The sequence below is a fragment of the Pistacia vera genome, unplaced genomic scaffold (genome assembly GCF_008641045.1).
Source record: "Pistacia vera cultivar Batoury unplaced genomic scaffold, PisVer_v2 Contig381, whole genome shotgun sequence".
Lineage (NCBI taxonomy): Eukaryota > Viridiplantae > Streptophyta > Magnoliopsida > Sapindales > Anacardiaceae > Pistacia > Pistacia vera.
The window spans coordinates 218,096-241,974 of NW_022196203.1; the positions used below are offsets into that span (position 1 = coordinate 218,096).

Below are 23,879 nucleotides of genomic sequence, written 5' to 3' on the forward strand. Positions count from 1 at the left end.
ATTTGTTTTTTCACTTTAAATATTTTCCTAATAATAGCTTTTCATTGCATTTCTAAATCATACACAAAAAACTAAAAAAAAAAAAAAAAAAAAAATCCACTAACCCTAGAACTAGGGTTTCCTTCTAAATCACTAAAAAAACAAAAAAAGAAAACCAACTTTTTATCAGTATAGGTTTTATATTGTGTAAATTACTCTTGAATTGAAGCTGAACCCAGTTTTGGTGGTACAATAAAAAGATTGTTTAATTGTTTTGTATCAATATTGATATAATTGTTTTGTACGTTTCATAACTTTCTGTGGGAAAAATGGACAAGAAAAAACTGGCAGTCCCATTAGTTTGTCATGGCCATTCAGTCCGGTGGTTGATTATTTTACAGTCGATCACTCCAGATGGGTTTTTTCTCATCAGTGCTAGCAAGGTACGATGTCGTTTGATGGTGTTGACTTTGAATAAAACTTTAAGCTATTTTTTTGTTTTGATGTCTTGAATGGTGGAATTGGAGATTGTTTGAACTGACATTTTTGTGATCATGACTTTGTTTCTATATTTTATTTCATAGTTCTGGGTTGGGTTTGCTTTGAATTGTTGTTATAGTCTCTTTTAGGTAATTTTTTTTTTTTTTAATGTTGATTTTGGTATTGTTTGAATTGTCATTTGAGTCCCGATTGTTCTGAGTTGGGTTTGCATTGAATTTTTGTTTTGTTTTGTTTTTACTCTTTTGTTTTATTAGAAATTTATATGTGGTGGTTCAGGATTATGCGTTACTTAAAGTGAATTTGTTATGAGAAATGAAGCTACAGAGTGTTATGAATGGTTTTGCAGTTTGTAAGATTGTTTGGTGACTAGTTTTTGACTTATAATGATGTTCTTTGAAATGAGTTCTAGTCCAATGTTGAGAAATGGGGAGACTGGGGATTGGATTGGTACATTTGAAGGACATAAAAGGCAGTATGGAGTTGTTGCCTGGATACTAATGCATTGTATGCGGCATCTGGTTCTGCAGATTTTAGTGCGTAAGTGTTGAGCTCGTTCTTGTAGGATATTGTTTACTTCAAAAAGTTCATTGTTGTTGTTGTATTTGTTTGCCCTTGTAAAAATGGTTATTTAGGCTGTATAATATGTAATCAATGATGTGAGATAGCGTTTGGATATCATATTGTACAATAATTTGATGCTATGAAACAGCTCATGTTAAAGGTTTACATTACTTGTATCACTCTTTTCAATATCTGATGTAAAGTAATGATAATTGGATGCTCAATTAAAGAGCAACTGGTCATACCCAAAAAAAAAAAAAAAAAAAAAAAAAAAAAAAAAAAATTTGCCAATAGAGAACCACTGGAATTGGTACTTGAACTGAAAATAATTTGACCCAACCTGTGGTGTATATGGACTTAAAATTCAATTCAAAGTGTGTTTATTAGACTTCCTCACTTTAAGCCAATTGTGAGTTAATTATAATAAAAAGGTTTAGTCTGAGCTGATTGGAAAGATTCAAATTTAAACAAATCATCATATGCTAATATTATTGCCATAGATTATGGTTCTCATCTTTTGTAGGAAACTGTGGGATGCATTGACTGGGGACGAAAAGCACTCGTTTGAACACAAGATATTGTTCGGAGCATGTGCTTTTTCTGAGGTGGATTTATATTTTTTCCTCAAGTCTAAGGATTCTGTTTTTGATTGTATCTCCTTTGTATTTGCATGCTCTAGACTTTGTAGCTAATTTTTATTGCAAATTGATTTTCTTAGTGTAATAAGACTAACCATTGTACATTTTGTTCTCCGCAAAGGCATATCATACTCAATATCTGAGATCTGGCCATCTTATTGTACAAAGTCTTCTTCTAGATTGTATCATAGTTTTCACTTTTTGGGTATACTAGGCCATCTAATATATGGGATATTTTGTCAAAAGAGAATTTCTGGTTCTAGACTTTTGCATCATGAATTCTTGAAATAGTTTGAAGCATTATATCTTGCCTGGTACTCGCAATAAGTCAATTCTTTGCACAGGACACACACTTTCTACTCACTGGTGGATTTGAGAAAATTCTTCGTATATTTGATTTGAACCGTCCAGATGCACCTCCAAGAGAAGTTGACAATTCTCCTGGTTCATTAGAACTGTCGCATGGCTTCACAGTGACCAGACAATCTTAAGTTCCTGTACTGATATTGGTGGTGTGAGGTATGGAAGAGTATTAGTTGACCCATTATCATTTTTTTGGTTTCTGTGGTTTCTTTTTTGTTTGGGTAAATTGGATTTAAATGATAATGTACTGGTTTTATCTGATATGCTTGTAATAAAAATTTTAGATGGATGCTGGTATTGAACCCCTTGAGATATGAAGTGAGATTATATGAGATGCTGGAATATGTGCTAGTCTTATGTAAAACTAATGAGCACCTTCTTATATAGAAAATTTTCAGAATTGTTACCTCGTGAAACACTATCCACAGCATAAATTCTGTTAATATTGGCAGAATCTAACAAAATGAAAGTAATAAAGGTTAAGAACCAGAATCTGACCTTCAGTTATATGTTATAAATTTTTGTGACAGGGTTGGTAATTATGCGAAGTTCTCAATGCATTTAGGTATTCTCTCTAGGATATTTATGAAGTACGCAATGTCAATTTAAGTTATCACTCCAAAACAGGCCTCTAAATTTCTGATAGGTTGAGAAACCTGAGCCAGAAATATTTTCTGATAGGATTTATCATGAGAGCAACTAAATGAATATGCATATCTCTCATGCTGATTGCTAGATGTTGGACTTTGGCAGGCACTTAAGTAACCTTTTGTCAAGGTGTGTCATTGGATTGTCAATAATTTAGCAACCTGTGGTACACGTGAGATTTATGTGAATAGTTTGGTGTTTTTGTTATTCAAATTGTAATCTCTTGGACCTATGGAGGTGGATTTTAACCTATTTTCATTATCATCATTTTTTTTTGGGGGGTAACTTTTCATTATTTTTTTTAAAAGTACTCGGTTTTCTCGATTTTGTTATGCATTTTGGCATATACAATTGCCTGAATCTTTTGTACAGTTTTCTTTTGGTGCAGCAATGTTTTCATTGACTCATTACTTTTTGGTCGCTTGTAGGCTATGTGACGTAGAAGTGGCAAAATTGGTCAAACCCTTGAGACCAAGTCGCTGTTACTAGTGCTGAAGGAGTCGGGATGGTCGCTATATAACTACTGCCGATGGTTTTACTGTTAAGTTCTGGGACGCAAATCGTAAGTTGTAAATCAAATAGTTTTGGTGCTCATGCTAATTTTTCAGGCATGGTGATTAGTTCTTGCCTTTTTATTCTTCAGTTTTGGATTGGTGAAGAGCTACAATATGCCCTGCAATGTAGAATCAGCTTCATTGGAACCAAACTTGGCAATAAGTTCATTGCCGGAGGAGAAGCATGGGGGTCCATTTATTTGATTTCCATACGGAGAAGAGATTGGTAAGTTCTTCTGAAGTGGGTGATATTAGATAAAATTCTGGTGCCTAAAGTGGATCATTTTTTACTGTTAGATGTCTTAAACGGCTCTTTATTGTGCGTGGTGTGTTAATCACATGGATGATGGTATCTAGGTGCTCCTTTTAGTGTGGTATTTGAATTCTGCATCAAGGCGCCGCATTTTAGTGCCCTTTCATTTCCATAGTATCACTGTTCTTTATCTATTGCCAACTGAGGATAGGCATATTTACCATTTCCCGTCTTCAAGTGGACATAGTTTTAGAAGGAAGGAATATGACTCTAGTAACACAAATAATAACATAGTTATAATAAATGAATAAGAAATGAAAAGGCTTTCATCTAGAGTGCTTTTTTGTAAAGAGGCATACAGTGCGCCTATACTATAAATTTTGGGGTTATAACTTCTATATGCTTCTTTATTGTGTCTGTAGGATGCACAAAGGTCACCATGGTCCAGTCCATGTGTAAGGTTTTCTCCTGGAGGAGAATCATATGCTTCAGGATCTGAAGATGGCACGATTAGAATATGGCAAACAGGTCCTGCAAACATGAAGAGAATGACTTACATCCTGCAAACGGACCTACCGGAAAAGTAAAGGTTTCGGCCATGAGGTAACTCGGAAGATCGAGGGCTTTCATATCGGCAAAGAAGGGAAAGCCGGAGAGAAAGATAAGCCGCAGATGTGGAACCTGACCAATGAGAGTTAATTTGGATTGTTTGCTATGTGTGCACTATGCTGTTGATTAACTAGTTGTGGGCAAGAGAGAGTCTGTTTCCTTTGGTGGGATTGTCCTGTGGAAATATAATAGACTGCTCTTGTTTCAGTTCTGGTTGCTGTTAAACCAAATGTTTTTCAGCCAGACTTCTGATGCTATGTTCTTTTAGACGACGTTTTTCACTATTGAAATTAACTCTGTTTTTAAGTATCAATTTTATAACTTGGGTTATATTTATATTTGCAATCAGGAAATCATTAAAGTCGAAAATCACGTTTTATCACTGGGACCCAATGGATGAAACACTTTCTAAATAATAAATAAAAAGAAAAAGGCATAAAGTGATGACCAAAATTCAATATGCTTTCTTTATGACTATCACAACACATGATCACACTATTTTAAGAGTTAACGGTTATTTAATCCAAATAACAATTTAAGATATTTTTACATAAATTTTTAAATCATTTTATTATTTAAACTTATATTCCGACAATGAACAAAGAGCAAGCTCGGTTGGTTGTTAGGACTTTTGAAGAGGGAGGTCGACGAGTCTTTTAAAGGTAGAATGTCGGATTTTGGTGGTTGAGATTGATTAGAATTTGACTTGGGGGGAGGGGCACTATACAACCTTAGTCGCTCTATTGTCGGCAATTAGTGAGGTCAGCGGGATTACGGTTTGAAGGGTTTTCGTGAGTGATGATTGAGAAAAAGAATAGTGTAATAGTGGTGGTGTGGGGTCGCAACGATGAAGAATTGGAAAAGAATATAAATTTGGATAGTAAAATAGTATTTTAAAAATACGTAGGTGGAAAGTGTCATCAAACATTATTGAATAGGAAAAAGTCATTTACTCTTATTTTAATATAACAACTTCTATTATACTTATAAATGTTTTGGTCAGGAAAAATAACATTTCATGACATTATCGTCCTATAAGCTTACCATATTTTATTTTTTATAAATAACTTTATGAAATTCAAAATTAGAATTTTAAAATTTCAGGTATGTTTTATTATTGTTAATTCATTAAAGTTGAAATAATAAAATAAGGCTGTGCTTTGAAGTCATCTAAAATACTCATGGGCCAAGGTGAAAATGGGCCTGGCCCAGACCAAAATGCATTCAATCATAGACCAATAAGGGTCGGGTCACATCCGATCACATTATCCAAACAAATCCATATATCCACGTGCTGGAAATTTCGTAAAATGCAAGGGTAATTCCGTCAAAAGAGGAGATATAAATTCCTTAACAAGGTATCCAGACTTCTTCTCACCCTGTCTCTCTTGTCTCTGTCTCCCACTCGAGCTTCAGCTTCTTCTCTCTTCGTTCCTCCTCTGCTTCTTAGTAAAAATTAAATTAATAAATTAAATAAATAATATAAAACCCTGAAATTTTGGCGGGACAATGTCAGGCAAAGGAGCTAAGGGTTTGATTACGGCAAAACCACCGTTAACAAAGTAAGGATAAGAAGAAGCCTATCTCTCGCTCTTCTCGCGCCGGTCTCCAGGTTTCTCTTTGTTCTTTTCACTAGATTATTGGTTTTACTGTTTCTTATCAGTTTTTTTTTTTTTTAGTTGATTTAGATCATTTGAAGATTCAAAGATGATATTTTGTTATGGATATTTTGAAATACTGAAATATGTTTGGTGAGTGTAAGTCTGTATGTTTTCATTCGTGGACGTTTGGATCAATATATTGCATATTTTTTTGTGTGGTTTTGATACGGTTTAGTTTAGTTGGTCAAAGGGCTAAGTTAAGTCAAAGCTTTGCTGAGTTTGTTATTGACGTGGATTTTGTTTTTACTGTGATTGGATTCGGGGTGGAAATTCATGGTTTATTTTGTGTTATACTGTCTTATTTTTCCAGTTAATGAATTGAAACTCTTAGGGATATCTATAGAATTGCTGTTAGGTGATGGGTAATGTATGCTTTTTGGTCAGAAATATGTATTCGGATCAAACTGTGGTGGTTACTGTGGAAAATTGACTAACGTTGTGTTTTGATGTTGAAAGTTTTTCAACTGATGTCCATAATGTAACTTTAAGGTGACTCGGCTTAGAAAAGGTCTGGAGACTTTTGAAGAATGAGATGTCCCAATGATTATAACATAAGGTTGCGTAAGTGGTTTCTTTGCAATCATTTTAGGAATAGGTAATTTTGGGGGTTATAGTAAGGTTCTTGTTCTAGAGAAATTCATAGCTCCGTCCACTCTGTTATCTGTTCTTTTGGAGCAGAAAAGTAACAGGCCGTGTGGATCTTTTTTGGGGAATTGTTGATCATGTAATTTTTCTTAGTGATTCAAAAGGAATGTGAACTCATTCTTGAAGTGGTTGATAATATATAACAGGGATGGGCTAAAGAGGCAAGGTAAAAAGATCCTAGTTGACTGGATGCTATTGGGTTTGATTGTTTCATGACATCAAATGGAATACTTATTCAGGCTGATTTGTTTTCATGAAACCATCGGCAAAGGGAAGGAGTGGATATAGTTTTTGATAGATGGAGAAGGCATTAATTTTTCTGGGTGTAATATGGAATGACCCCAACTGGAGAAGTACCCATGATTTTCCCTGATATGAGTTGGTGAATAGCTGTTAGGGAAGCAACTTAGTAGTCCGTGAACTTTTTATGAAGAATTTGACACTGAAGACTGTTTTTGAACTTTTGACAACATAAACAATAAATGTTTTAGATTAAACAAAATACTTATCACTTAATTGAACTCATTAGCCACAAGCATAAAAGTTTTGACTGATTTGGCTGTTTTAACCAAGAGGTTCTGGTATGTAAATGTTTTTGTTTTCAGAGCTTGCATCTTACCACAGGTGCTTTAGGTAATAGGCATTGGTGCTTAATATTCCAAATTAATGTCTTTTGCTTTGAGTGGGATGTTGGATTCTAAAATCTGTGCTTGAACAGACAATTACACTATTTAATTTTCAAGAATTGCATTCAGTTTTATTCAGTCAGTTGTGTATTCTCCTTGCAGTTTCCAGTTGGTCGAGTCCACCGTCTAATAAGGAAAGGGTTGCAGCAAATGGAAGGGTTGGAGCCACAGCTGCGCGTATTATTCAGCAGCCATTTGGAGTATCTGACAGCAGAAGTTCTGGAGTTGGCAGGGAATGCTAGCAAGGATGAAGGTGAAACGTATTACGCTAGGCATCTGCAGCTTGCAATTCGAGGAGATGAGGAACTTGACACTCTCATCAAAGGAACCATAGCTGGTGGAGGCGTTATCCCGCACATTCCAAATCCCTATTAATAATCCTCCAAAGAGTGTTTGTAGTATATACCTTCTCAGCTTTGTTGTGTTTGTACTTTAGAGCTTAGGCCAGACGATTTGAACGAGGAACAATGACAAATATTCAATTTGAGGAATTGGCATCGATCGTTCTCAATTCAGTGACAAATGATGATATGTTTGTTTCATTCAGTGACAGCATGATGGTATGTTGCTTTCCATGTGTGTATGTGTGTTTAATAAGGCTAGAAAAAGCAGTCTGTGCCCTTCTACCGAATGTGTCAATCGTGCGAGTCCTAGCAAATTCATCTTCCAAGTGTTTAATAATGCAAAAGCTGCCATATTAATATGAATAATATGTTGAATCATATAGCAATCCCAAACATTCTCATCTGATGTTGAATGATAACATTAAAAACCTCCACAAATTCGTGTTTGCATCTTAGGACTTTCAATACTATCGCTAGCAAGTTCGACTCACCCCTTGGATTTTAAAAGAACCCACTTAATGGTCCAACTTACCCTCAGGCATTATCCCAGACCTTGGTTCACCTCTTAGTTAGCCAGGGCCCCGCGTAATGGGACCAACTCTTTTCTTGTATTGATTTGAGAAGCCTACAATAATGGATGAGAATTGAGCCTACACAACACAAGTCGAGTTTGTCAACTACCATATGTGAAATTGTAACGTCGAGCTAGGACGAGTCCGAGCCCAACTAGGGGTGAAAACCGAGGTTAGCCACTCGCGAGCAGCTTGAGCTCGGCTCGGTTTGGGCTTGAACTCGACTCGACTGAGTTCAAGTTAGAGTAGCTCAAATAAGCTTTCAAGTCAAGTTTGATCACGATAAAACTCGACTCGAAAAGTTTGTGAGTTTTTCCAAGCTTGAGGATTAACCTGATAGTTTTTAAAGTTATAGGGGTCATATAAAATTTTTTAAGTTTTAAATTTGTAAATCCACCCATATTCAACTAGGGGTGAAAGTCGAGTCGAGCCGCTCACGAGTGGCTCGAGCTTGGCTCATTAAATGCTCGACTCGGCTCGAAAATCATCGAATCAAGTTCGAGCTTGACTTGGCTCAACTACAGTGTCGAGCCGAGTTCGAACACAACCCTGATCGACTAGAAAAGCTCGCAAGTTTCAGGGAGCTTGAGGGTGCGTTTGATAGTTTTGAAACTAATAGGGGCCATATAAAATTTTATAGTTTTTAAAATTGCAAATCCACCGAATATATAAAAATCGATTTGGGGATTTCGAAAATGAAAAAAACTCTAAAACTAAAACCTCTCTGTCTATTTACTATGCCAATTTGCCCTTGTCTCCCCTATTACTTTCAAGATGAAATACCTAGTGGCGAGATTGATAGAAAGGCAGGATTTTTCTATTCCGGTGGCATTCATAATGACGGTTATCTTGTTTTTTTTACGACGGAGCTGGAAAGTGGGAGGAGTTGTGATAGGGTTGGTAGTGGTAGAGGGCTAGAGGCAGCCATGGGAGTTAATGTAGATGGTCTTTGCAGGCTGAATGTCGTCGTTTAAGGAGTGAAATTGAAAGAAAAGAGTAATGTAATTGGTGGTGTGTAATGACTCCATTCTACTCATATTCTTTTAACAAAATGCATAGTAAAAATACATGTAAAATAGCATAAAAGTTGGGCCCAAATTTTTCTTTTATTAAACATATATACTCTTTGTACAAAAAGTAGTATCATGTATAAAAACATCAAACAGGGTGGACAGTGTAGCCAGTTCTCTTCGCTTGATGACGTCCATCCGACTGTGTCCTCACCTAAATCCTGCAAAAACATAGGGAACAACGGGTGAGCACAAAACAATGCTCAGTAAGTAAATCCTCTACTCATAAATCCCTGTAACTCTTTCTAATTCTTTCCCTACAAATCTCATTTACTCTCTCTGTTTTCTCTTTCTCGTAACTCTTTTCTACCAACTCTCTTTAGTAAGTCATGACCCCATCTGACCGGAGGCACGGTTGGGACTCACTCCCACTCTACGTGACTTGCACTCATTCTACCCGATCGGACTCGGTTATGCATGGATTCAGAATCTTTGGCCATGTGAGTGTATAAACTCTCTCTCGGGTACTCTCGGGTATAGCCCTCATCCGCATGCACTCTCACGGGCTACACCACTTCTCTCTCTTATACTCATGCCGCTCTCTCAATGCGGCGTACATGCGGGAATACTCTACCCTTACTCACAGGTTCTCCATCGCACAACCTACTATATTCTCTTGATTAGCACTACTTTCTCTTTGTTCTCTAGTGCTCAATTTCTCTTTCTCTTTACTAATAGAGAAGCTTATTCTTCACATTCTCTACTCTTTCTCAAACTAACACTCATAGTATAACTTATACTCAAAAATCTCTACTCTCTCTCAAGCTATTACTCAATGCACAACTAATGCACATGGGTGGTTATGCTCATTGATGCACTTAGGAAATGCCAATATGCAATGTTATAAGAATTAAGGTTCACAATTCATGCTCACATTTCTCTTAGGCATTTCATCAAATAATTCATGTGCATACAAAATCTCTACTATAATTACTACTCTACTACATTCTCTAGTCATCCAAATTGAGAGAAAACTCCCTCAAACAACCATAAACCCTGTCAAGGAAAACACTTCCAAATAGGTTTACTCAACATCTCCCAAACTTCAACTCAATTTCCACTTCTCAATATACATTCAAACACTCCTCATACATGAAGTATATCCAACCACCACAAAATAGAATCTCATCTCAACTCAATTTTTCAACAAGCATAATACATAGTCATACATGCATATATCTCTACTCAATTTCTACTCAAAAACTTATTCAAATCTCAACTTGGTTGAATTTACTTACCTTGTGGGGAAAATAGCTTCTTTAACACTTCTCCTTTCCTTTGGGAGCTTGATTTCTCTCTACAACTTCAAATAACAACCACAACATAAGACTTTAACCAAAACATAATACTTGCATCTAGATGCTTTTTTGTAAAGAGGCATACAATGCGCCTTACTAATAAAATTTTGGGTTATAACTTTATATGCTTCTTTATTGTGTCTGTAGATGCAACAAAGGTCACCATGGTCCAGTCCATTGTGTAAGGTTTTCTCCTGGGGAGAATCATATGCTTCAGGATCTGAAGATGGCACGATTAAATATGGCAAACAGGCCCTGCAAATCATGAAGAGAATGACTACATCCTGCAACGGACCTACCGGAAAAGTAAAGGTTTCGGCCGTGAGGTAACTCGGAAGATCAGGGCTTTCATATCGCAAAGAAGGGAAAGCCGGAGAGAAAGTAAAGCCGCAGATGTGTAACCTGACCAATGAGAAGTTAATTGGATTGTTTTGCTATGTTGTGCACTATGCTTTGATTAACTAGTTGTGGGCAAGAGAGAGTCTGTTTCCTTTTGGTGGATTGTCCTGTGGAAATATAATAGACTGCTCTGTTTCAGTTCTGGTTGCTGTTAAACCAAATGTTTTTCAGCCAAACTTTCTGATGCCTATGTTCTTTTAGACCTGTTTTTTACTTTGAAAAACTCTGTTTATATCAATTTTATAACTTGGGTTATATTTATATTTGCAATCACGGAAATCATTAAAGTCGAAAATCTGTTTTATCACTGGGACCCATGGATGAAACACTTCTAAATAAATAAATAAAAGAAAAGGCATAAAGCTGGTGACAAAACATTCAATATCTTTCTTTATCACATCACTACCTAAGATCACAGTATTTTAAGAGTTAAGGATTATTTATAATGATTTAATACATTTTTCATCAAATTTTTAAAATACTATTATCAAATTTATTATTCTAACAATGAACAAAGAGCAAGCTCGGTTTAGGTTGTTGAGATTTTTGAAGAGAGGAGACTGATGAGTTTTTTGGTAGTAAATATTGGATTTTGGTGTTGAGATTGATTAGAATTTGACTTGGGAGAGACGGTTATACAAACTTTAGTGCTCGTGTCGGCAATTGGTGGGTCAGCGAGAGTAAGGTTTGAAGGGTTTTCGTGTCATCGTGTGATGATTGAGAAAAGATAGTGTGGTAGTGTGGATCGCAACGATGTAAATTGAAAACAAAATATAATTTGGATAGTAAAATAGTATTTTAAAATATGTAGGTGGAAAGTGTCATTAAACCATTATTTGAATAGAAAAAGTCTTTACTTTTATTTAAATATAACAACTTCTATTTACTTATCTTATAAATGTTTTGGTCCAGAAAAATACATTTCATGACATTATCGTCCTATAAGCTTACCATATTTTTATTTTTTATAATAACTTTATGAAATTCAAAATTAGAATTTTTAATTTTCAGGTATTTTTTATTTATGTTAATTCATTAAAGTTGAAATAATAAATAAAGCTGCTCTTGAAGTAATCTAAAATACTCATGGGCAAGGTGAAAATGGCCTGGCCCGAGACCAAAATCATTCAATCATAGCCATAAGGGTCGGGTCACATCGAATCACATTATCCAACAAATCCATATATCCACGTGCTGGAAATTTCGTAATAGCAAGGGTAATTCCGTCAAAAAAGAGAGATATAATTCCTTAACAAAGGTTCAGATTCTTCTCCACCCTGTCTCTCTGTGTCTGTCTCCCACTCGAGCTTCAGCTTCTTCTCTCTTCGTTCCTCTCTGCTTCGCTTAGTAAAATTAAATTAATAAATTAATAAATATAAAAAACCTGAAATTTGGCGGGACAATGTCGCAAAGGAGCTAAGGGTTTGATTACCGGCAAAACCCGTTAACAAAGATAGGATAAGAAGAAGCCTATCTCTCGCTCTTCTCGCGCCGGTCTCCAGGTTTCTCTTTGTCTTTTCACTAGATTATTGGTTTTACTTGTTTCGTTCAGTTTTTTTTTTTTTTAGTTGATTTAGATCATTTGAAGATTCAAAGATGTATTTTTGTTATGGATATTTTGAAATATACTGAAATATGTTTGGTGAGTGTAATGTCGGTATGTTTTCTTTCGTGGACGTTTGGATCAATATTATGCTATTTTTTTTGTGTGGTTTTGATACGGTTATTTTAGTTGGTCAAAGGGCTAAGTTAAGTCAAAGCTTTGCTGAGTTTGTTATTGACGCTGAGATTTTGTTTTTACTGTGATTGATTCGAGGGTGCAAAATTCATGGTTTATTTTGTGTTTATCTGATTCTTTATTTTTTCCAGTTAATGAATTGAAACTCTTAGGATATCTATAGAATTGCTGTTAGGTGATGGGTAATGTATGCTTTTTGGTCAGAAATAGTATTCGGTCAAACTGTGGTTGGTTACTGTGGAAAGATTGACTAACGTTGTTTTGATGATTGAAAGTTTTTCAACTGATTGTCCATAATGTAACTTTAAGGTGGACTCGGCTTAGAAAAGGCTCTGGAGACTTTTGAAGAATGAGATTTCCCAATGATTATACATCTAAGGTTGCGTAAGTGGTTTCTTTGCAATCATTTTAGGAATAGGTAATTTTGGGGGTTATAGTAAGGTTCTTGTTCTAGAGAAATTCATAGCTCCGTCCACTCTGTTATCTGATTCTTTTGGAGCAGAAAAGTAACAGGCCGGTGGATCTTTTTTGGGGAATTGTTGATCATGTAATTTTTCTTAGATTCAAAAGGAATGTGAACTCATTCTTGAAGTGGTTGATATATATAACAGGGATGGCTAGAGGCAAGGTAAAAAGATCCTAATGGACTGGATGCTATTGGGTTTGATGTTTCATGACATCAAATGGAATACTTATCAGGCTGATTTGTTTTCATGAAACCATCGCAAAGGGAAGGAGTATATAGTTTTTGATAGATGGAGAAGGCATTAATTTTTCTGGTGTAATATGGATGACCCCAACTGGAGAAGTACCCATGATTTTCCCTGATATGAGTTGGTGAATAGTGCTTAGAAGCAACTTAGTAGTCCGCTGAACTTTTTATGAAATTTGACCACTGAGACTGGTTTTGAATTTTTGACAACATAACAATAAATGTTTTAGATTAAACAAAATACTTACCACTTTAATTGAATCATTAGCCAAGCATAAAATTTTTGACTGATTTGGCTGTTTTAACCAAGAGGTTCTGGTATGTAAATGTTTTTGTTTTCAGAGCTTGCATCTTACCACAGGTCTTTAGTATAATAGGCATTGGATGCTTAAATTATCCAAATTAATGTCTTTTGCTTTGAGTGGGATGTTGGATTCTAAAATCTGTGCTTGAACAGACATAATTACACTATTTAATTTTCAAGAATTGCATTCAGTTTCTTATTCTAAGTCGTTGTGTATTCTCCTTGCAGTTTCCAGTTGGTCGAGTCCACCGTCTACTTAGGAAAGGGTTGCAGCAAATGGAAGGGTTGGGCCACAGCTGCCGTTTATTCAGCACCATTTGGAGTATCTGACAGCAGAAGTTCTGGAGTTGGCGGGAATGCTAGCAAGGATTTAAGGTGAAACGTATTACGCCTAGGCATCTGCACTTGCATTCAGGAGATGAGGAACTTGACACTCTCATCAAAGGAACCATAGCTGGTGGAGGAGTTATCCCGCACATTCACAAATCCCTCTTAATAAATCCTCCAAAGAGTAGTTTGTAGTAATATTACCTTCTCACTTTGTTGTGTTTGTACTTTAGAGCTTAGGCCGGCAGATTTGAATGAGGAACAATGACAATATTCAATTTGAGGAATTGGCATCGATCGTTCACATTCAGTGACAAATGATGATATGTTTGTTTCATTCAGTACAGAATGATGGTATGTTTTCTTTCCATTGTTAGTGTGTTTAATAAGGCAGAAAAACGTTCTGTGCCCTTCTACCGAATGTGTCAATCTGCGAATCCTAGCAAATTCATCTTCCAATTGTTTAATACATGCAAATCTACCCATATTAATTATGAATAATATGTTGAATCACTCATTCAAGTATATACAAAACTTAAATATAATGATGATATGTGTATAGAGTTCGAATTTGGACTTTGTATTATAATTGACGTAATTAGTGATGGTTGTTATAATTTCGCGGTTATCATAGTCTTCAAAGAGGTTATCTATGGTTTTTTTAATAAAACTTCTATAATGTTTCCAAGTTTGAGTTGGATAAGCTAGCTAGGGCTTGACTCGAGGTATATCCAAACTGGGGGAGCTCGGGTATAAACCATGCTCGTGACCCATCCTAATTTTAATTATATTTGATGTCCACATACCAAAATACTTGTCAGTTACCTAAAAGACTAACTTGTTGAATGTTGAGTGTTCTACTTATTCATACGTTAGAGTAGTTATCAATTACCTAAAAGACTATTTATTAAGTGATGCTACTTATTCACTCTTTTAGTCCAAATCAAACCATTCTCATCTGATGTTGAATGATAACATTAAACCCCACTAAATCGTGTATGCATCTTAGGACTTTCATACTATCGCTAGCAAGTTCGACTCAACTTAAAATTCAATTCAAAGTGTGTGTTTATTAGACTTCCTCACTTTAAGCCAATTGTGAGTTAATTATAATAAAAAGGTTTAGTCTGAGCTGATTGGAAAGATTCAAATTTTAAACAAATCATCATATGCTATATATTATTGCCATAGATTATGGTTCTCTATCTTTTGTAGGAAACTGTGGGATGCATTGACTGGGGACGAAAAGCACTCGTTTGAACACAAGCATATTGTTCGAGCATGTGCTTTTTCTGAGGTGGATTTATATTTTTTCCTCAAGTCTTAAGGATTCTGTTTTTGATTGTATCTCCTTTGCTATTTGCATGCTCTAGACTTTGTTTAGCTAATTTTTATTGCAAATTTGATTTTCTTAGTGTAATAAGACTATCACATTGTACATTTTGATTCTCTGCAAAGGCATATCATACTCAATATCTGAGATCTGGCCATCTTATTGTACCAAGTCTTCTTCTAGATTTGTTATCATAGTTTTCACTTTTTTGGGTGTACTAGGCCATCTAGATTATATGGGAATATTTTGTCAAAAGATGAATTCTGGTTCTAGGCTTTTGCATCATGAATTTTTGAAATAGTTTGAAGCATTATATATCTTGCCTGGTACTTGCAATAAGTCAATTCTTTGCACAGGACACACACTTTCTACTCACTGGTGGATTTGAGAAAATTCTTCGTATATTTGATTTGAACCGTCCAGATGCACCTCCAAGAGAAGTTGACAATTCTCCTGGTTCAATTAGAACTGTCGCATGGCTTCACAGTGACCAGACAATCTTAAGTTCCTGTACTGATATTGGTGGTGTGAGGTATGGAAGAGTAATTTAGTTGACCCATTATCATTTTTTTGGTTTCTGTGGTTTCTTTTTTGTTTGGGTAAATTGGATTTAAATTATTAATGTACTGGTTTTATCTGATATGCTTGTAATAAAAATTTTAGATGGATGACTTGGTATTGAACCTCTTGAGATATGAAGTGAGATTATATGAGATGCTGGAAATTATGTGCTAGTCTTATGTAAAACTAATGAGCACCCTTCTTATATAGAAAATTTTCAGAATTGTTTACCTCGTGAAACACTATCCACAGCATAAATTCTGTTAATATTTGGCAGAATCTAACAAAATGAAAGTAATAAAGGTTAAGAACCAGAATCTGACCTTCAGTTATATGTTAATTAAATTTTTGTGACAGGGTTGGTAATTATGCGAAGTTCTTAATGCATTTAGGTATTCTCTCTAGGATATTTATGAAGTACGCAATGTCAATTGAAGTTATCACTCCAAAACTAGGCTCTCTAAATTTCTGATAGGTTGAGAAACCTGAGCCAGAAATATTTTCTGATAGGATTTATCATGAGAGCAACTAAATGAATATGCATATTCTCTCATGCTGATTGCTAGATGTTGGACTTTGGCCAGGCACTTAAGTAACCTTTTGTCAAGGTGTTGTCATTGGATTGTCAATAATTTAGCAACCTGTGGTACACGTGAGATTTATGTGAATAGTTTGGTGTTTTTGTTATTCAAATTGTAATCTCTTGGACCTAATGCAGGTTGGATTTTAACCTTATTTTCATTATCATCATTTTTTTTTTTTGGGGGGTAACTTTTCATTATTTTTTTTAAAAGTAATCTGGTTTTCTCGATTTTGATATGCATATTGGCATATACAATTGCCTGAATCTTTTGTACAGTTTTCTTTTGGTGCAGCAATGTTTTCATTGACTCATTGCTTTTTGGTCGCTTTGTAGGCTATGTGACGTAAGAAGTGGCAAAATTGTTCAAACTCTTGAGACCAAGTCGCCTGTTACTAGTGCTGAAGTGAGTCGGGATGGTCGCTATATAACTACTGCCGATGGTTTTACTGTTAAGTTCTGGGACGCAAATCAGTAAGTTGTAAATCAAATAGTTTTGGTGCTCATGCTAATTTTTCAGGCATGGCTGATTAGTTCTTGCTTTTTTATTCTTCAGTTTTGGATTGGTGAAGAGCTACAATATGCCCTGCAATGTAGAATCAGCTTCATTGGAACCAAAACTTGGCAATAAGTTCATTGCCGGAGGAGAAGACATGTGGGTCCATTTATTTGATTTCCATACCGGAGAAGAGATTGGTAAGTTCATCTGAATTGGGTGATTATTAGATAAAATTCTGGTGCCTAAAGTGGATCATTTTTTACTGTTAGATGTCTTAAACCGGCTCATTTATTGTGCGGTGGTTGCTTAATCACATGGATGATGGTATCTAGGTGCTCCTTTTAGTGTGGTATTTGAATTCTGCATCAAGGCGCTGCATTTTAGTGCCCTTTCATTTCCATAGTATCACTGTTCTTTATCTATTGCCAACTGAGGATAGGCATATTTACCATTTCCCGTCTTCAAGTGGACATAGTTTTAGAAGGAAGGAAATATGACTCTAGTAACACAAATAATAACATAGTTATAATAAATTGAATAAGAAATGAAAAGGCTTTCATCTAGAGTGCTTTTTTGTAAAGAGGCATACAGTGCGCCTTACTAATAAAATTTTGGGGTTATAACTTTTATATGCTTCTTTATTGTGTCTGTAGGATGCAACAAAGGTCACCATGGTCCAGTCCATTGTGTAAGGTTTTCTCCTGGAGGAGAATCATATGCTTCAGGATCTGAAGATGGCACGATTAGAATATGGCAAACAGGTCCTGCAAATCATGAAGAGAATGACTCACATCCTGCAAACGGACCTACCGGAAAAGTAAAGGTTTCGGCCGATGAGGTAACTCGGAAGATCGAGGGCTTTCATATCGGCAAAGAAGGGAAAGCCGGAGAGAAAGATAAAGCCGCAGATGTGTAACCTGACCAATGAGAGTTAATTTGGATTGTTTTGCTATGTTGTGCACTATGCTTTGATTAACTAGTTGTGGGCAAGAGAGAGTCTGTTTCCTTTTGGTGGATTGTCCTGTGGAAATATAATAGACTGCTCTTGTTTCAGTTCTGGTTGCTGTTAAACCAAATGTTTTTCAGCCAAACTTTCTGATGCCTATGTTCTTTTAGACCTTGTTTTTTTACTCTTGAAACTAACTCTGTTTATCAATTTTATAACTTGGGTTATATTTATATTTGCAATCACGGAAATCATTAAAGTCGAAAATCACGTTTTATCACTGGGACCCAATGGATGAAACACTTTCTAAATAAATAAATAAAAGAAAAAGGCATAAAGCTGGTGATCAAAATCATTCAATATACTTTCTTTATCACATCACTACCTAAGATCACAGTATTTTAAGAGTTAAGGATTATTTTGCATAATGATTTAATAACACTTTTTCATCCACAAATTTTTAAAATACCACTTTATTATCCAAATTTATATTCTAACAATGAACAAAGAGCAAGCTCGGTTTAGGTTGTTGAGATTTTTGAAGAGAGGAGACTGATGAGTTTTTTGGTAGTAAAATATTGGATTTTGGTGCTTGAGATTGATTAGAATTTGACTTGGGAGAGACGGTTATACAAACTTTAGTTGCTCGATTGTCGGCAATTGGTGGGGTCAGCGAGAGTAAGGGTTTGAAGGGTTTTCGTGTCATCGTGTGTGATGATTGAGGAAAAGAATAGTGGTAGTGTGGGATCGCAACGATGTCAAAATTGAAAACAAAATATAAATTTGGATAGTAAAATAGTATTTTAAAAATATGTAGGTGGAAAGTGTCATTAAACCATTATTTGAATAGGAAAAAGTCCTTTACTTTTATTTTAAATATAACAACTTCTATTATACTTATAAATGTTTTGGTCCAGGAAAAATAACATTTCATGACATTATCGTCCTATAAGCTTACCATATTTTTATTTTTTATAAATAACTTTATGAAATTCAAAATTAGAATTTTTATAATTTTCAGGTATGTTTTATTTTATTGTTAATTCATTAAAGTTGAAATAATAAAATAAAGCTGCTCTTGAAGTAATCTAAAATACTCATGGGCTAAGGTGAAAATGGGCCTGGCCCGAGACCAAAATGCAATTCAATCATAGGCCAATAAGGGTCGGGTCACATCCGAATCACATTATCCAAACAAAATCCATATTATCCACGTGCTGGAAATTTCGTACAATAGCAAGGGTAATTCCGTCAAAAAAGAGAGATATAAATTCCTTAACAAAGGTGTCTAGATTCTTCTTCGCACCCTGTCTCTCTTGTGTCTGTCTCCCACTCGAGCTTCAGCTTCTTCTCTCTTCGTTCCTTCTCTGCTTCGCTTAGTAAAAATTAAATTAATAAATTAAATAAATAATATAAAAACCCTGAAATTTTGGCGGGACAATGTCAGGCAAAGGAGCTAAGGGTTTGATTACCGGCAAAACCACCGTTAACAAAGATAAGGATAAGAAGAAGCCTATCTCTCGCTCTTCTCGCGCCGGTCTCCAGGTTTCTCTTTGTTCTTTTCACTAGATTATTGGTTTTACTTGTTTCGTATCAGTTTTTTTTTTTTTAGTTGATTTAGATCATTTGAAGATTCAAAGATGATATTTTGTTATGGATATTTTGAAATATACTGAAATATGTTTGGTGAGTGTAAGTCTGTATGTTTTCATTCGTGGACGTTTGGATCAATATTATGCTATATTTTTTGTGTGGTTTTGATACGGTTTAGTTTAGTTGGTCAAAGGGCTAAAGTTAAGTCAAAGCTTTGCTGAGTTTGTTATTGACGCTGAGATTTTGTTTTTACTGTGATTTGATTCGAGGGTGCAAAATTCATGGTTTATTTTGTGTTATACTGATTCTTTATTTTTTCCAGTTAATGAATTGAAACTCTTACGGATATCTATAGAATTGCTGTTAGGTGATGGGTAATGTATGCTTTTTGGTCAGAAATATGTATTCGGATCAAACTGTGGTTGGTTACTGTGGAAAGATTGACTAACGTTGTGTTTTGATGATTGAAAGTTTTTCAACTGATTGTCCATAATGTAACTTTAAGGTGGACTCGGCTTAGAAAAGGCTCTGGAGACTTTTGAAGAATGAGATGTCCCAATGATTATACATCTAAGGTTGCGTAAGTGGTTTCTTTGCAATCATTTTAGGAATAGGTAATTTTGGGGGGTTATAGTAAGGTTCTTGTTCTAGAGAAATTCATAGCTCCGTCCACTCTGTTATCTGATTCTTTTGGAGCAGAAAAGTAACAGGCCGTGTGGATCTTTTTTGGGGAATTGTTGATCATGTAATTTTTCTTAGTGATTCAAAAGGAATGTGAACTCATTCTTGAAGTGGTTGATAATATATAACAGGGATGGGCTAAAGAGGCAAGGTAAAAAGATCCTAAGTTGACTGGATGCTATTGGGTTTGATTGTTTCATGACATCAAATGGAATACTTATTCAGGCTGATTTGTTTTCATGAAACCATCGACAAAGGGAAGGAGTGGATATAGTTTTTGATAGATGGAGAAGGCATTAATTTTTCTGAGTGTAATATGGAATGACCCCAACTGGAGAAGTACCCATGATTTTCCCTGATATGAGTTGGTGAATAGTGCTTGTAGGGAAGCAACTTAGTAGTCCGCTGAACTTTTTATGAAGAATTTGACCACTGAAGACTGGTTTTGAATTTTTGACAACATAAACAATAAATGTTTTAGATTAAACAAAATACTTATCACTTTAATTGAACTCATTAGCCACAAGCATAAAAGTTTTGACTGATTTGGCTGTTTTAACCAAGAGGTTCTGGTATGTAAATGTTTTTGTTTTCAGAGCTTGCATCTTACCACAGGTGCTTTAGGTATAATAGGCATTGGATGCTTAAATTATTCCAAATTAATGTCTTTTGCTTTGAGTGGGATGTTGGATTCTAAAATCTGTGCTTGAACAGACATAATTACACTATTTAATTTTCAAGAATTGCATTCAGTTTCTTATTCTAAGTCAGTTGTGTATTCTCCTTGCAGTTTCCAGTTGGTCGAGTCCACCGTCTACTTAAGGAAAGGGTTGCAGCAAATGGAAGGGTTGGAGCCACAGCTGCCGTTTATTCAGCAGCCATTTTGGAGTATCTGACAGCAGAAGTTCTGGAGTTGGCAGGGAATGCTAGCAAGGATTTGAAGGTGAAACGTATTACGCCTAGGCATCTGCAGCTTGCAATTCGAGGAGATGAGGAACTTGACACTCTCATCAAAGGAACCATAGCTGGTGGAGGCGTTATCCCGCACATTCACAAATCCCTCATTAATAAATCCTCCAAAGAGTAGTTTGTAGTAATATTACCTTCTCAGCTTTGTTGTGTTTGTACTTTAGAGCTTAGGCCAGACAGATTTGAACGAGGAACAATGACAAATATTCAATTTGAGGAATTGGCATCGATCGTTCTCATTCAGTGACAAAATGATGATATGTTTGTTTCATTCAGTGACAGCATGATGGTATGTTTGCTTTCCATTGTCAGTGTAGTGTTTAATAAGGCTAGAAAAAACAGTTCTGTGCCCTTCTACCGAATGTGTCAATCGTGCGAGTCCTAGCAAATTCATCTTCCAAGTGTTTAATACATGCAAAATCTACCCATATTAATTATGAATAATATGTTGAATCACATCTATTCAAGTATATACAAAACTATAAATATAATGATGATATGTGTATAGAGTTCGAATTTGGACTTTGTATTATAATTGACGTAATTAGTGATGGGTGTTATAATTTCAGCGGTTATCATAGTCTTCAAAGAGGTTATCTATGGTTTTTTTAATAAAACTTCATATAATGTTTCCAAGTTTGAGTTGGATAAAGCTAGCTAGGGCTTGACTCGAGGTATATCCAAACTTGGGAGCTCGGGTATAAACCATGCTCGTGACCCATCCTAAGTTTAATTATATTTGATGTCACATACCAAAATACTTGTCAGTTACCTAAAAGACTAACTTGTTGAATGTTGAGTGTTCTACTTATTCATACGTTAGAGTAGTTATCAATTACCTAAAAGACTAATTTATTAAGTGATGCTACTTATTCATCTCTTTAGTCCAAATCCCAAACCATTCTCATCTGATGTTGAATGATAACATTAAACTCCACTAAATCGTGTTTGCATCTTAGGACTTTCAATACTATCGCTAGCAAGTTCGACTCACCCCTTGGATTTTAAAAGAACCCAATTAATGGTCCAACTTACCCTCAGGCATTATCCCAGACCTTGGTTCACCTCTTAGTTAGCCAGGGCCCCGCGTAATGGGACCAACTCTTTTCTTGTATTGATTTGAGAAGCCTACAATAATGGATGAGAATTGAGCTTACACAACACAAGTCGAGTTTGTCAACTACCATATGTGAAATTGTAACGTCGAGTTAGGACGAGTCCGAGCCCAACTAGGGGTGAAAACTGAGCTTAGCCACTCGTGAGCAACTTGAGCTCAGCTCGGTTTAGGCTCAAACTCGACTCGACTGAGTTCGAGTAGCTCGAATAGGCTTTCAAGTCAAGTTTGATCACGGTAAAACTTGACTCGAAAAGTTTGTGAGTTTTTCTAAGCTACAGGATTAATTTGATAGTTTTTAAAGTTATAAGGGTCATATAAAATTTATTAAGTTTTAAAATTTGTAAATCCACCCATATTCAACTAGGGGTGAAAGTCGAGTCGAGTCGCTCATGAGCGGCTTGAGCTTGGCTCATTAAATGCTAGACTTGGCTCGAAAATCGTCGAATAAAGTTCGAGCTTGGCTCAACTACAGTGTCGAGCCGAGTTTAAACACAACCCTGATTGATTTGAAAAGTTCACGAGTTTCAAGGAGCTCGAGGGTGCGTTTGATAGTTTTGAAACTAATAGGGGCCATATGAAATTTTATAGTTTTTAAAATTGCAAATCCACCTAATATATAAAAATCGATTTGGGGATTTTGAAAATGAAAAAAACTCTAAAACTAAAACCTCTGTGTCTATTTACTCTGCCGATTTGCCCTTGTCTCCCCTATTACTTTCAAGATGAAAAACTTAGTGGCGAGATTGATAGAAAGGCAGGATTTCCGATTCCGGTGGCATCCATAATGACGATTATCTTGTTTTTTTTATGGCGGGCTGGAAAGTGGGAGGAGTTGTGATGGGGTTGGTAGTGGTAGAGGCAGCCATGAGAGTTAATGTAGATGGTCTTTTGCAGGTTGAATTTCCTCGTTTAAGGAAGAGTGAAACTGAAAGAAAAGAGTAATGTAATTGGTGGTGGGTAGTAGTAGCGGGTGGAGCCTTGGAGATGGTATTTGCTGGCTACTAATGTAAGTGTTGTTTGTAAAGAGACATAGGAGGAAGAAATGTTTTGTATTTGTGAGAAATTGTTTTGGGAAGCAAATGAAACGTTTCTAAGTCTTGTTGCCATTTTGTCTATTGGTTTTTTTTTTTTTTTTTTTTAATCAGATTTTTTCGCCAAGCTTGAGCTCGAATTAGAACTCAAGCTTAAAAGCTTGATTAACCGAGCTCGAGTATCCCTTTAAGGTATGGAGATCGAACGTTTGGGATCGATCTCCATCGCTTAAGCTCGAACTTGAACTCAGTACTGTAGCAACCGAGTTGAGTTTGAGTAGTTAGATACTCGACTCGACTCGATTTCATCCCTAATTCAACTAAGTAAAAAAAGGATTTGGGAATAAGAAATTAGAATCCTTAAATCACAAAGGTTACACTTCTTTGCCTTTTTACTTGGAAAATCGAAATCGCAAATCCATTCGTTGTCTTGCCATTCGCCGCTTTCTTCCCTCTTCTTCGTCGGTCGTCGTCCTACTCCATCTCCTCTTAGACTCTCTGGTATTGTGAAAACTAAAATCCATAAGAAGATAATATTATTAGTTTTGCAATGGATTGGGTTTGTTTTGCTTTGTAATGAGTTTTTATTATTAAGATTTCCATAATATTGTGTAAATCTTTTGTAATCATGTAAATATTTTGTAATCCTTTAGTTATGTCAGACATACAATCTCATAATATTCTAGAGATTATGTAGTCTCTTAATT

At 35.6% G+C, this 23,879-nt stretch overlaps 2 protein-coding genes and 1 pseudogene across 2 annotated transcripts; all 3 read left to right on the plus strand.

Annotated features, from left to right (window-relative positions):
- The first annotated feature begins 308 nt into the window (after positions 1-308).
- Positions 309-17,934, plus strand: LOC116140823 (serine-threonine kinase receptor-associated protein-like). Its single transcript, XM_031426399.1, has 7 exons — positions 309-422; positions 950-1,017; positions 15,078-15,159; positions 15,552-15,727; positions 16,673-16,810; positions 16,893-17,032; positions 17,489-17,934. The coding sequence occupies exons 1-7, from the start codon at positions 309-311 to the stop codon at positions 17,749-17,751; spliced, it is 981 nt and encodes a 326-aa protein (XP_031282259.1). The 3' UTR covers positions 17,752-17,934.
- Positions 7,566-14,057, plus strand: LOC116140843 (annotated as a pseudogene).
- A 1,152-nt stretch (positions 17,935-19,086) lies between the features above and the next one.
- Positions 19,087-21,295, plus strand: LOC116140851 (probable histone H2A variant 3). The gene is made up of 2 exons (XM_031426426.1): positions 19,087-19,326; positions 20,846-21,295. The coding sequence occupies exons 1-2, from the start codon at positions 19,222-19,224 to the stop codon at positions 21,140-21,142; spliced, it is 402 nt and encodes a 133-aa protein (XP_031282286.1). The 5' UTR covers positions 19,087-19,221; the 3' UTR covers positions 21,143-21,295.
- The last annotated feature ends 2,584 nt before the right edge of the window (positions 21,296-23,879 follow it).

Bases quoted from the DNA above. Each gene is read 5' to 3' on its own strand.
- LOC116140851 (XM_031426426.1), top strand. From the start codon at position 19,222: ATGTCAGGCAAAGGAGCTAAGGGTTTGATTACCGGCAAAACCACCGTT. The intron at 19,327-20,845 runs GTTTCTCTTTGT...TTCTCCTTGCAG, and splicing joins CTTCTCGCGCCGGTCTCCAG to TTTCCAGTTGGTCGAGTCCA.
- LOC116140823 (XM_031426399.1), top strand. From the start codon at position 309: ATGGACAAGAAAAAACTGGCAGTCCCATTAGTTTGTCATGGCCATTCA. The intron at 423-949 runs GTACGATGTCGT...AGGACATAAAAG, and splicing joins TTCTCATCAGTGCTAGCAAG to GCAGTATGGAGTTGTTGCCT. The intron at 16,811-16,892 runs GTAAGTTGTAAA...TTTATTCTTCAG, and splicing joins AAGTTCTGGGACGCAAATCA to TTTTGGATTGGTGAAGAGCT.